The sequence below is a fragment of the Plasmodium coatneyi genome, chromosome 12 (assembly GCF_001680005.1).
Source record: "Plasmodium coatneyi strain Hackeri chromosome 12, complete sequence".
Lineage (NCBI taxonomy): Eukaryota > Apicomplexa > Aconoidasida > Haemosporida > Plasmodiidae > Plasmodium > Plasmodium coatneyi.
The window spans coordinates 3,396,929-3,409,352 of record NC_033567.1 but is presented as its reverse complement, the minus strand read 5'-3'; the positions used below and the strand labels follow the sequence as shown (position 1 = coordinate 3,409,352).

At 41.3% G+C, this 12,424-nt stretch overlaps 3 protein-coding genes across 3 annotated transcripts; 2 read left to right on the top strand and 1 right to left on the bottom strand.

Moving 5' to 3' along the window:
- Positions 1-2,696: 2,696 nt before the first annotated feature.
- Positions 2,697-6,266, top strand: PCOAH_00044400 (Rhoptry protein; the record flags this gene model as incomplete). Its single annotated transcript, XM_020061224.1, has 2 exons — positions 2,697-2,898; positions 3,025-6,266. The coding sequence occupies 2 exons, from the start codon at positions 2,697-2,699 to the stop codon at positions 6,264-6,266; spliced, it is 3,444 nt and encodes a 1,147-aa protein (XP_019916135.1).
- A 1,068-nt stretch (positions 6,267-7,334) lies between these two features.
- Positions 7,335-9,778, top strand: PCOAH_00044390 (Uncharacterized protein; the record flags this gene model as incomplete). The annotated part of the gene is made up of 2 exons (XM_020061223.1): positions 7,335-9,527; positions 9,644-9,778. The coding sequence occupies 2 exons, from the start codon at positions 7,335-7,337 to the stop codon at positions 9,776-9,778; spliced, it is 2,328 nt and encodes a 775-aa protein (XP_019916497.1).
- Positions 9,779-10,455: 677 nt separating this feature from the next.
- PCOAH_00044380 (DNA-3-methyladenine glycosylase) lies at positions 10,456-11,688 on the bottom strand (the record flags this gene model as incomplete). Its single annotated transcript, XM_020061222.1, has 1 exon — positions 10,456-11,688. One exon carries the CDS (start codon positions 11,686-11,688, stop codon positions 10,456-10,458), a length of 1,233 nt encoding a protein of 410 aa, XP_019916680.1.
- Positions 11,689-12,424: the final 736 nt, after the last annotated feature.

The window sequence follows — 12,424 nt, the reverse complement described above, 5'->3', positions numbered from 1 at the left end:
CTCCTCTTCTACAGCAGAATATGCAACTACAGTAGGTTCGTCATACAATTTAACAAGAGCAGATTCGACGGATGCAGCATCTACCATATATAATGGTACTAGGCCACCATCTGGAAGAAGAGGGGCAAGTAATGGAAGACCAGGAAACAGGAACAATATTAGTTATCAACGTATGTAACATGACATGGAATATTGAATGAATAAATTTCCCTTCCGTTAATTGTAAACAGTATGCAATGTCCTCCATTGGAGGACATAAATAACGACGGAGTTCATACAGTTCCAAATCAGGATTATATTTCTTCTTTTCCACCTTTTTTTTTTTTCTTTTTTTTTGTTTTAATGTGCAAGTTTTTGTCCTTAAAATATTGATTCTTATTCGTATACACACACGCATGTGTAACATGGTAAAAAATTTGTGTAATTGATACACAGTTCCGTTCTTTCTTTTTTTTTTTGTAAGAACACACTCTTTTTTTAAGATACTTTTTTTTTTGCGGAGGAGGACAAGAAGCGCACATGTGTGACATGGTAACATTTTGTGTAATTGTATACACAGTTCCTTCTTTTTTTTTTTTTTGTAAGAAGAACACTTTTTTTAAGACACTTTTTTTTTTTGCGGAGGAGAAGAAGCGAATATGTGATGTGATGTGCTTGCTGGGCGGTAGAAATGGACTCTCTTTGCGAAAAAAAAAAAAGTCAAAAAAATTTCGAAAAAACATTGTCAAAAAAAATGCCCAATAAATTTTGTCACAGAAAATGTGTCATGGTGAAGTTGTCAAAAAAAGAAAATTTCCAAGAGATTGTTGTCAAAAGAGAAGGAAATGCCTCTAATATAAATTTGTCACACAGAGAAATTGCAAAAAAAAAAAAAAAAAAAAGTGACCAAATAAAGTTGTTAAAAAAAGGATGCCCTAATATAAATTTGTCACACAGAAAAAATTGCGAAAAAAAAAAAAAATTGTCCAAAAGAAAATAATGCCCTAATATAATTTTGTTACAGAAAAAATTGCACAAACAATAAGAATTGTCAAAAAAAAAATTGGCCTAATATAAATTTTTCACAGAGAAAATTGCAAAAATAGAAGATGCCCAATAGAAAAAATGACTTAATATAAATTTTGTAGCACAGGAGAAATTGCACAAAAAAAAGAAAAATGTCTTAATATAAATTTGTCAAAAAAAGGGAAGGAAGCATGTTTTTGTGTACGCGTCAGAATTGTTTACACTGTTGAACTGTACCGCATATATTTTTTTTTACGAACACACCTATGGAAAAAAAAAAAAGAAGGAAGGACGACGACTGTAAATCGCGCAGATATAAAATGTATTAACAGAATGAGGTGCGTACGTGTAAACACACATGCAACGCATTGATTATTCGTTCCTTCTCCGTGTCCGTAATAAATATTGTACATTCTTTGCTAGTGTAGATGAATTAAGGGATAAGGGTTTCGCGGCGGAATGTATAAAGGGGCAAATGAAAAAAAAACGCACTTTGCACATTGCTTAAAAAGAAAAGCGTAGGCGAGGAAGTTGTACGAGAATTGTATAAAATTTATATGGCCATTAAATGGAGCACTATTTTGATAAAGGCCTGTAGAGCCAATTTTGGGTTACTGACACACGTTTCTAAATAGGTGTTCTTGTCATTTTTGGACATTTGGTAAAAAGTATGTATTTTTATAAGTTGTAACCTTGATGTCGACATTGGTAGAAAGGGGTGGAAATTATTCGAACACACGCAGCAGTGAAGAGATCTTTCCCGCTGGGTAGAAATGTCTCATGCTTACCTCTTTAAGTGACTACGCAAGCGTTCAACTTGCCAGTAGGGGGAAAAACCCGCGAGCGCATACGTATACACATGTGCACATGCTTGTGACCACACATATGTGTGTACCCTTAGCCGCACAACATTGTTGTCGCCTCTCAGATGGAAGCTCTTCTAATGGGCAATCGTGCAGATGAAATATTCCACCCCTCCTCATGCAGTCAACGAGGAAGAAAAAAAGCAGAACGAGGAGGTGGATCCACAAGGGGGACGCCTCACAAATAATAAAGCTTAATAGTGTGGTGAATTAGGATACAACGCCCAACACATGGGTTTGTATGACCTGTGCTCTGCATTTTACATGCGCTTGGCAGAAGATGTTATTCTGAAACAAATCCGCAGTGGGCCTTCATTTGATTAACTTCCTTTAGTGCTTTTTCGAGGTTACCCCGTTTATTTGTTTCATTATCTTTTTTTTTTCCGGTATTTTTTAAAAACATTGTTAAGTATATTTTTTTCTCTTGTTTCCACATTTGCGAGGTGAAAAATTACACTTTTTTTTTGTTGATTTAGCTTATCGTATCGAGCGTGGTGATCACATTATGATGATGTGAACCGTGCGTGCCCTTCGAAATTTTACTTCTTATTTTTTTTAATTTTTTTTTTTTTTTTTTTGCTGTTATTTCTTCACTTCCGTGTCAGATTAGTTTGAAGGAATTCTCCCTTTCAGGCTGAGCACGGTACATGCGGTTGCTTGAGTCTGCCCACGTATGCGTATTGCTTCACTCTTTTACGTTTGTTCGTACTCTGCTCGTTCCCTGTCCTTATCTGAGTCCTTTGGGTCATCAGGGGCGCAGCTTGCAAGGTGAAGAGCTGAGGTCACGTTAACCTATTTGCAGCAAACCGTTAATAGCAAACCCGAGTGATGCATCAAGGGAACAAGAAGGGGGGGAAGCAACCGTCCGTCGCGAAGCTAGATTTTCCGGATAGCGAATCAGAGGACCGCATTAGCATAGATGAGGAAAATGTGTGGGACTCGGACATAAGCATTGCAGACGATGACCTTATATTAGGCGATGATGAAAAAGGAGAAGCGGAAGCGAAACCATCCGGTGGAACCAGTTCAGGTGAGGAAGGACCTATTAAGGATTTGCCCCAGAAGCGGTTGCTACTGATTTGCGCATGTGCATGACTATAATGCACCTGTGTCAATGAGAGTGTTTCATTTTTTTCATTCTTTGTACACCTTGCAGGGGATGTGCTTATGGAGGACACTTCCAGGGTGGAACACAGTGAAGACGTAAATGATCGACACATCGTGGGGGACCCCCCGGAAGGGGATAATCAAAGGGGAGAGAGGAAACAGGGGGGAGTCTTAAATTGTATCGAAGAAATGCCTAACAAGGAAAAGAATCAGCAGAAGCAGACCCATAATACGGATGAGCAAGTGAACGACGAAGGCTCTCCAAATGTGGACCTGCATGGTGATGAACAATTTATGGGCAATTCGCCCAAGGGGACAATTGAGGAGGAACCCTTTTCTCCCCTCTCACATGGATCAGAATATATCGAGGAGGTATGTCCCCCAGATCGAACCAACCAGGAATGTGTGAATTATGCTGCACAAACGGGTATGGTCAAAATGGATATATTTTTGGAAAAAAAGGGTGAAAATCGCCTGAAGAGTGCAGGTCATGAAAATATAGGAGGAAATCTCCAAAAGGGAAGCTACAGATCGGATTTTTTGCCTGATCAGACTACTCCACTGAATGTTTCGATGGAGCAAAGTGTGGGATCCTCTCAACTGTGTGAAGAACAACCCCATATTGCCACACTAGAGGGTGGACACAAGCACACAGAAGTGGACTCCATCACGCAGCTGCAGCAACAGTGTGAGAATTTAAAAAAAAAATTAGAGGAATATGAGAGGAGGAACGAAGAACAAACAAGTGCGCAAAGTGAACTGATGGAAAAACTGAAGACGTACGAGAACAATTGCAACGAAATGTATAAGGAAAACATGGAAGGCAAAGAAAATTATGAGCAAGTTAAAACGTATTGTAATCAAATTAGCATCAAATGCGATGAGTATGAAAAGAAGTTGCAGGAGGTGCAGGGTCAGATGGAAAAAAGTAAAAATATGATTAAGCAGAAAGAAGAAGAAATGAAAGAAACTGTGATCAAAGCGGAAGAGGAGCTGGAGAGGAAAGATCAGACCATACAGGAAATGCAAAACATAATTGAAAAGTACAAAAGGGAGATAAACGAATCGGAAAATAACCTCAGACAGAAGGAGGAAGAAAAATGGAATGACCAACTAATGTATAAAAAAGCAGTAGACAATTTGGAACAAAAAATTACCCACTTGGAGAATCAACTAATTAACAAGGAGGAGGAAAATTATCAGTTGAAAAATAGAAACAAAGAACTGAACGATGAATATACCTACTTAAAAATGAAGGAAGAAAAAAATGAAGAAAATATTTCCACCTTAAAGTCAAACTTGCAAATAAACGAGAAGGAAAGTTTTGTGAAATATGAAATGATCCAAGAACAGAATAATAAAATTGAGCAGCTACTCATGGAAAATAAAAAAAACTTGAAAGACATAGAATTGCTGAGGAGTGAAAAGAACAAAGTGGAAAATGAAAATGAACTTTTGAAAAAAGATCTGGTGTACGTACAGGAGAAATTAAAAAGTATCGAAAAATACAGCTACGATATTTACGAAATGAAAAACTATGTGGAGACTGTTATCGAGAAAAACAGAAATTTAATGGAACAGTTGGAGTCGGAGAAAAACCAGAAGGAAGAACTGAAAGGGAAAATAAAAGTTTTTCTTACCGAAATGAATAATTCTGCAATATGTCTCAAATCGTATAAAATGAAATGTTCCTTCTTTGTTGACGTTCTGAGGAAGTGTGAAGCAAAGATGGGTCTTCTTCGGAAGAAGCTCAAGGGTTATGAGTCTGTGGAGAGTTTCCATGCCAGGTGGATGGCGCATCCCGCGTTGGGTGTACCCCTGGGGGGGGTAGGAAGTGATAGTCCAGACAACCTTGGTGAACAGCATAAAAATTGCATCAGACAAACCATCCTCCTGAGGGAAGAACTCCAAATGGAGATAAGCAAGGCAGAAGAAGTCACGGAAAAAATGCTGAAACTACAAAACATGGTGAAGGACAAAAATTTACTCATAAATGAAAAAAACTACAAACTCAACAAATATAAGCTCCTAAACCAGAATCTACAAAATGCCATCGTGGGGTACCAAAGTAGCATGAAGGCAATGAAGGAAAACATACATAACTTAGAAAAACAAATCGCACTGAAGGAAGTGAAAAGTATAATAGTACCACCAAAGGTCACTGTGCACGTGTCGAAACTGGCCTCCTTTGAAAATAATTTAAAAAATGAACTCAAGGGGCTTATTGGAAATTCCTCCACCTTTTTAGAAAGTACCTTTAAGTATATAAATGAAAACCCCATTAAAAAGAACCTCCAGAATAAAGCCTTCTTTTCCTCCACAACGGAGAAGAAAAGTGACGACGGGGATAACAGAGGGGGTAGCACAGTTAAGGAGGCCCCAGCAAATAGTGTGTCCAACGCGGAGGGAGCAGTACCCAATTTGGCTAATACCAGTATTGGAACCGCCAGCCCAGGCGATGGCAGCCTCGCGGATGTCACTGGGTTTGCCAAAAATTTTATTTACACGAATATGAATCGAATCCCCAGTTTCATGTCCGACCAGAACGATAAAAACAGTTCCGCGCAGTTGGGCGTGGCGACGAGATTCGACATACCCCACCCGAGCGAAGATACGATCGTTTGGGAGAATGATGGAGCAACGATGGAGGGAAAGCATGAGGAGGAAAACCAGGTGGAAGCCAGCCCCATAGAGGATAAGCACGTAGAGCCGAACCAGGTGGAGCGCCTCAAGCCAGACGGAGACAACAAATACATCGACCTGTTCATGGGGAAAAAGAACCTGAACAAGGTCAGCAGCACAAGTGACATTCTAAACGTGCAACACGTTTCGCAGTTTTATGCAAACACGGAAAATAAAATTAAAGACTTATTCGACATGAATAAAAAGAAGGAGTCTCCGAAAATAAAAGAAAAGGAGGAATCTCAGAAAAGCTTCCATTCCAGTGAAAATGCCTTTTTCCCCATGCACATCTTCGGTGGCAGCAAAATGAAGGAAGTATTTCCAACTCGTCCAGGGGATGCAAAAAATGACGGTAAATTAAGTTGTTCCCCCGCATCTGGGGAAAACTCAAATAAGTACGACCTTGCTGGGTGCAAAAAGAAGTCCCTAAATAGTTTGTATTATGATAACAACCCAGCAGCAGAGGGGAATACAAAAGATGAAACAAAAGAAATGGACAAACGTCAGGAGAAGTTGCTGCCCAGTTCGTCTGACGAAGACGCACAAATAAACAACGACGTGTGGGATGAGAAAATCGATTTGGATAACTTGGAAGTGGACGAGTTGTAAAAGAAATAGGTGCATTGTGGACCTCTGCGGCAAGTACGCTGAGGAACACTGCCTGTAAAATAACAAACTAATGTGTTTATATTTCGCGTGGGTCGTATCATGATTGTATTCCATAGTATGTCCGCGGCCTATGCATGTGTTGTTTGATTTGTTGGAAGGAGGAGAAGAAGTGCACCCCACCAACAGAGATTGCTCCCTTCCTTTTGGACGAGGGGGTCATTTTTTTGTAACAGTTTTAAAAATTTAATTAACTTTATTTTCACTTCATTTCGCTTTTTTTTTTTTTTTTTTTGTTCATTTTAATGAAAACAATAGTATTCAATTTTGTAATTTTTTTCTTTTTCTTCCTAAGTAAATTATGCGTAAAAGTGACGCAAATAGGACAAGGTCGGGCAAAATAAGACAATATAGGACAAAGTAAAATAAAGCAAAAGAACGCTGAAGTTCCAATTTCCCGTCTGCAAAAATAGCGTTGTTGTATTCCCCAAAAAATGTTGAGCTAAAAAAGGAAAAAAAAAAAAAAAAAAAAAAAAAAAAAATTTACACTTTTTTGGACTGGACAAAAGAACAAAATTCTGAACAAGTCAGGAAATTCTTGAAGTCTTCCAAATGGGGGGAGAAGCAAAAGCTACATTTTGCGTAAATCCTTTTTTGAAATAATGAATTGGCTACACAGCGTCGGATGGTCTATTCATATGTAGACTCAACGTATTCCTTCAATTGCGTCTTTTTTTGCATTATCCGCATTGTCGTAGAGGGGGTGGGAAGAAGGGGAAAAAGAAATCAGCTACACAGTTGGGTGTGCTGCATATATGCAGGTATGTATTACCTGTCCGGTTAGTTATTAATAAAAAAAAAAAAATGGGGAAACGGACCATGTGAAGTGTTACCCTACAACGTCTTCTCGTGCCATTCGCACCGTTCTTTTTATTTATATATATATTTTTTGTCTTTTTTACGGGGAAGAAGACTCAATTTTTGCAAAAAGGGGGTTGATCGAGCGGCGAGGCGGTCTCTTCGTTTCACCGACCCGTTGGACCGACACGTGAAGTGCCTCCCGCCACGGAGATGGACTCCTCGTGGACCTACGCCATCGGGATATGGTTAAGCACCATCGTTTCCGTTGTAGAGGCGGTTGGAAGCACACTAGTGCGGAAGAGTCACATCATTTATTCAAAATATGAGAAGCTTCTCGAGGCAACCGAATGCGATAGCGCGAGCGAGGAGGATGAAGGTGGGGGAGGAGGAAGAGAAAAGGGGGAAGAAAAAAGAAAAAGGAAAAGGAAATACTCCTTTTTAAACATTTCGATAAGGAGTCTACAAAACAGTGGACGCATTTGCTACAGAAAGGGGAAGGTAAAAGAAAGCGATGACGGGGTGCATCAACTGATTAAGAACACCCCTTCAAGTGGTACCAACGACGGAAGACGCAACGATGGAGAGGCTGAGGAGGAAGAGGACCGACTAAGTAACAGCCTCATGGAAAAATCGTTAAGCATAAATTTGGTACACCCAGATGGTGGTAGCAATTTCGACCGGGGCCATTTTTCCCCATGTAATAATTCCTCAGAAGGGGAAAAAATAGGCCCGCGAAAATCTGCCCACATAAAACGAACGAATAACCCAACGGAAGAGTACAAACGGGAAGAAGGCGCCAAAAATTATGATGGCTCATCTGCTGAGTGGCAAAACGAACTATTGGACATCCACCCGACTAGTTGTCAGCTCAGCGAGGAAAAACATACCACTAGATGGAGCAACTTTTCAGCGAGGAGCATAAATAAAAAAGTGAAAAAGAAGGAGAAGTTCTTGTGGTTATCGAAAAGGCCCACTTGTCGTGCGTTAGGGAAGCCCAAACGAAGTATTTTTTACACCCCGCTGTGCAATGGGAAAAAGAGGAAAAAATGGAAGGGGCTCCTCATTCTAAGTGGTCATTGTAGGAAGCAAAAATCTAGGATGGACGGGAAGAAACGTTTTATATGTGGTGATCCCCCACGAAGGGGACTCCACAAATGGGGAAAGACCCCCACCGTGGAAGATGCAGCTGCGGGGCCTCATAACAACAATATGATAATGATGAGCATTTCGCACAAAAAAATGTCTAAGCTTTTTAAAAGTGAAAGTCTAAATAGCGATTTGCCTGGTGAGGATAAAATGTATTACTGTTCATTTCGGTCCGATCGGTTCGTAGACAAGCTGAGTGGTGATACGGCGCATTCGGAGCACGAAGGGGGGGAAGTGCGTGCCGAGGCATCGCTTAGCAAAAATGGGCATGAAAATTGGCGTGAAAGTAGGAATGCGAGTGAATTGGGCACGCTGGAGGAAAAGGAAAAATACAGCGACGAGGAAGAAAATACGAGGTGCTCCACCCTCAAAATGGATCAAGAAAATAAAGGTATCTGTCTGGAGTCCACCCCCCCACATCTACCATCAGAGGTCAAACGTGCGCACTCGAATTTAAGAACAAAAAGCTACGTTTGCTTCTACCTAGGAATAGCCCTTACAAGTTTTATAGCCCCTGCACTGAACATATTCAGTAATGTATTTTTACCCATGTCGATGGTTGGCTTTGTCAGCGTCAGACTCATGTGCTCATTGCTGCTGGAAAAGTTTGTCCTAAAGGAGCAGCAGTCAGTTTACTTATACGTGGGCATCCCTTTTTCCACTGTGGGTCTAACATTAATCACTGTGTACTCTGCAGGTGATAGTACCTTCAAAGACTTAGACTCCGTTTTGAGTGTATTCTTAACAGGTGTATCGATAACGTTGCTCAGTTGCGAGATTCTGTTCTCCTTTGTGGTGGCGTTTCTTTCGTTGGGCCACTTGGGTGCAGGCACTTCCACAGGATGGGTTGGTGGACAGCACAGGGGTGTTCCCTCAGAAGGTGATCTCTTTAGCGACAAATTGAATGAGAGTATACAGTCCAAGGATAAACATCCAAATTCGAAGCGAAGGAGGAGGAATTTTTTCTTTTTCTTTTCCCCAGTCTCATCTGGAATTATGGGATCCCTGGCGACCATTTTTTCCAAGGCAACCTTCATGGGATTGGTGTCCGTCATGCTAAACGAGCAATTGACATTACGTCATTTTTTTCTCAATTATAAGGTAGCTCTCCTCATTATACTAACCATCATTTGCTCCATTGCAGAAATTATATACACGCCCTTTATGCTAAAGTATTACAATCTCACGCATGTAGTGTCGTTGAAAAGCTTCGGAAATATATCCTTCAATGCGGTTAACGGGATGACCATTTTCGACGTAATACGAGCAAGGGGGGGATAAGATACCCTTCCTCACTCATTAGTGCGTCTGTTATGGTGCCCACAGTTAACGCTCCTTCGTGTCAACAGTAGATACTCCTTTTCCTTCCACAGGAAAGACCCTCTTGCGCGTACGCCTGGACCTTTGGCTTCCTCCTAATCCTCGTGGGAATCATATTCCTTTCATACAAAAATGTCATCCCAAACACGTTACGCATCTTCAACCAGCAGTTTCGCAGGAAGACATGATTGTCTCCTCGCCGTTCGAGAGCAGCGAATGGGCGAGCCGACACTAATGAGTGGAAATATATTCACACATGTTAGTGTGCTCCTATGCGTATAAGGCATATATATGAGTCAGTCAATGGAACAGCTGAGCGTCCAAGTTGGTTTACTCACACGTCTTCTCCACTAGAATGACCATCCCGTTTTATTATTTTTTTAAGTGTAACTTTTGCAAACGCAGCGTGCATAATAGATGCATATGCTCACACGTGAGGAGAATTTTGTCGGGAATTTTGGCTCCTCCATACTGGATCTCTTGGAGTGCCTCCTATATTACCACCACGCTGTACGAGCGTTCTGTCCGTGGGGAACGAACATCATTAGACACAAAAAAAAAAAAAAAAGAGGAATCAAAAATAAAAAATAACAATTGACACAGTTAAAAGGGGGTAGGGATGAACGGTTAGACAGACGGACATACAAAACGGTTACGTATGGTCGGCGTTGGCATCCAGGTTGAGTAAACAAAAATGGGACAAGTTTGTCTTCCAAGTAACTGCGTGCCAAACGCTGCAATAAGGCACCCCTCTTTTGTGTGCATTCCGGGGGGGGGATACACCCTCACGTGGTGTCCACACTAGTGTGTGCCTTCACCCCTGATTATGTGCTGCATAGCCGAATAAGCGCATTGCATGAGGGCATCACTTCGGTAAGACCGAAATGGAAGGATGGCCCTTTAACAAAAAACGGTAATCATACAGGGCAGCCTCCTGAGCATAGGCCACTCCTACCCGTTTGTCCCTCTGCACGACCACTCCTTCTTGGTCCCATTTCATGCACTTGAAATAGTCTAGCAAGTGCGTCTTGTACTGACTGTATACCTCCTCTATGTAGTTATCATTCCCCCTTTTTTGAGCAACCAATGTTTCGTAAAAATTAATTACTTCACATACGCTGGGACAGATGCTAATGAAGAACCGACTCTGTTGTAAATGGCTTATGTTGCATGTAGAGCAGTGATCCGGGCTTATGTTTTTACCTTCCCTGGAATATTGCGGCAGATCCGAAAAAAAACTGGCCTTATCGTCCTGCCTGGTAATATCTAAGCATTTTGTTACACACCCAGGGCCACTACAAACCTTGGCCAATTTTCTCATATTTATGGATTTCAAAATGGCCTTTACTTTTTCAATTCTTTGGAGCTTCTCTTTAACCAGGTAGTTATTGCTGTCGTGGTGAGGAGGTTCATCTGGGCAGCCAATGGGAATGCCACCCCCTTCTCCTTTCACCGCGCATGCAGAAAGATCAGAAGAGCCTTTTCCCAACATGGACCCTCCAGAATGAATTTTATACCTCTTAAGCAAGATCCTGTCGACACCATAAAATGGCTCCAACGATCGAACCAAAATCGCGTCGGGGATATTTTCTCCATTTGTTACTATGTTTAAGCAGTTGTGTATTCCATAGCAGAGGTACACGTAACTGATTCCGCCTTTCCCAAACATGGTGGCATTCCTGTTTGTTTTTTTATTATTATATGCATGGGATGCTTTGTCTTCAGTTCCTTTGTATGCTTCCAGTTCGGTTATCCTGGACCCATATAATTTTTTTTTCTCCTTATCATAGACCCACAAAATGTGTCCAATTAGTGTCTCCGTTATGGACAGCACATTTTCTTGCAGGTAAAAATTTTCATTCAAAACGGTCATTTCGTTATTTTCGAAAAAGTATTCCATTAGGAGGTACACGTATGCCATATATTCCAACTCGTTTGTCTTTTTTTTCTTTTCTTCCTCACCTTTATGTTGCTTACTCTTTGGGAAGGTTGCTTCCCCCTTCAAAATGCCACATTGGCTGTCCTTCTTCGTCACTCCGGGGGACACAGTGGCAGCAAGGGACCCTCTTCTTTTTCTGCGCTTCTTCTCATTTTGCATTATTTCCCGGTTGTGTGTGTTTCATGCGTTTGTGCGGGGGTAGGCGGCACTACTTTTTTTTTTTTTTTTTTTCTCCCACTGAACAGCTGGAAGGAAGTGGTCACGAGTGAGTGGAAGGAAGCACCACAAAGATTGAAGGCTACTTATGAGGGGTGCTTTTCCTCAGTAGATCCTCTTTAGTCCGCTTAAAGGAAAAATTGTGACTTCCTTTCTTTGGAAAAAGGGCCCTCCAAATGAAGAGCACCCGGTTTAACTTGACTAGAACCGTGGGTGCCCCCCGGGCCGCGGTAGCGTTTTATTGCACCTTGCGGGAGACTTATAAGTGCAGAAGCGAATAAGCACAAGCGTACCTTTATAACGTATTAACGATTTACCCGTTTTGGCATCCCCTGATGGTTGCGCGTGAATCCCACTTTGCTGTTTCTCCGATTGGTGCGCACCATTTGGAGTCCTACCCCACCCGCATGCAGGTATTTTCATGGGGGGAAAAAAAAGAACAAAACAAACGTGAACAATTCAACCGTTGTATATACATTTGGGGTATCCCCCTTCGTAGCGACTATTATAGGCTGCACTGTGGAAAAGGTGGCACAGGAGAGAAGCGAAGAAAATAATTAAGAGGGGATCACCTTGGGGTGGGCACATCCCAGTTGGCTCCTTCCAAGGGAAATGAGGAAAAACACCACTCCATAAAATTGAGACAAGGCGAAGTATAAAGTACAAAGAGCATCTCCCT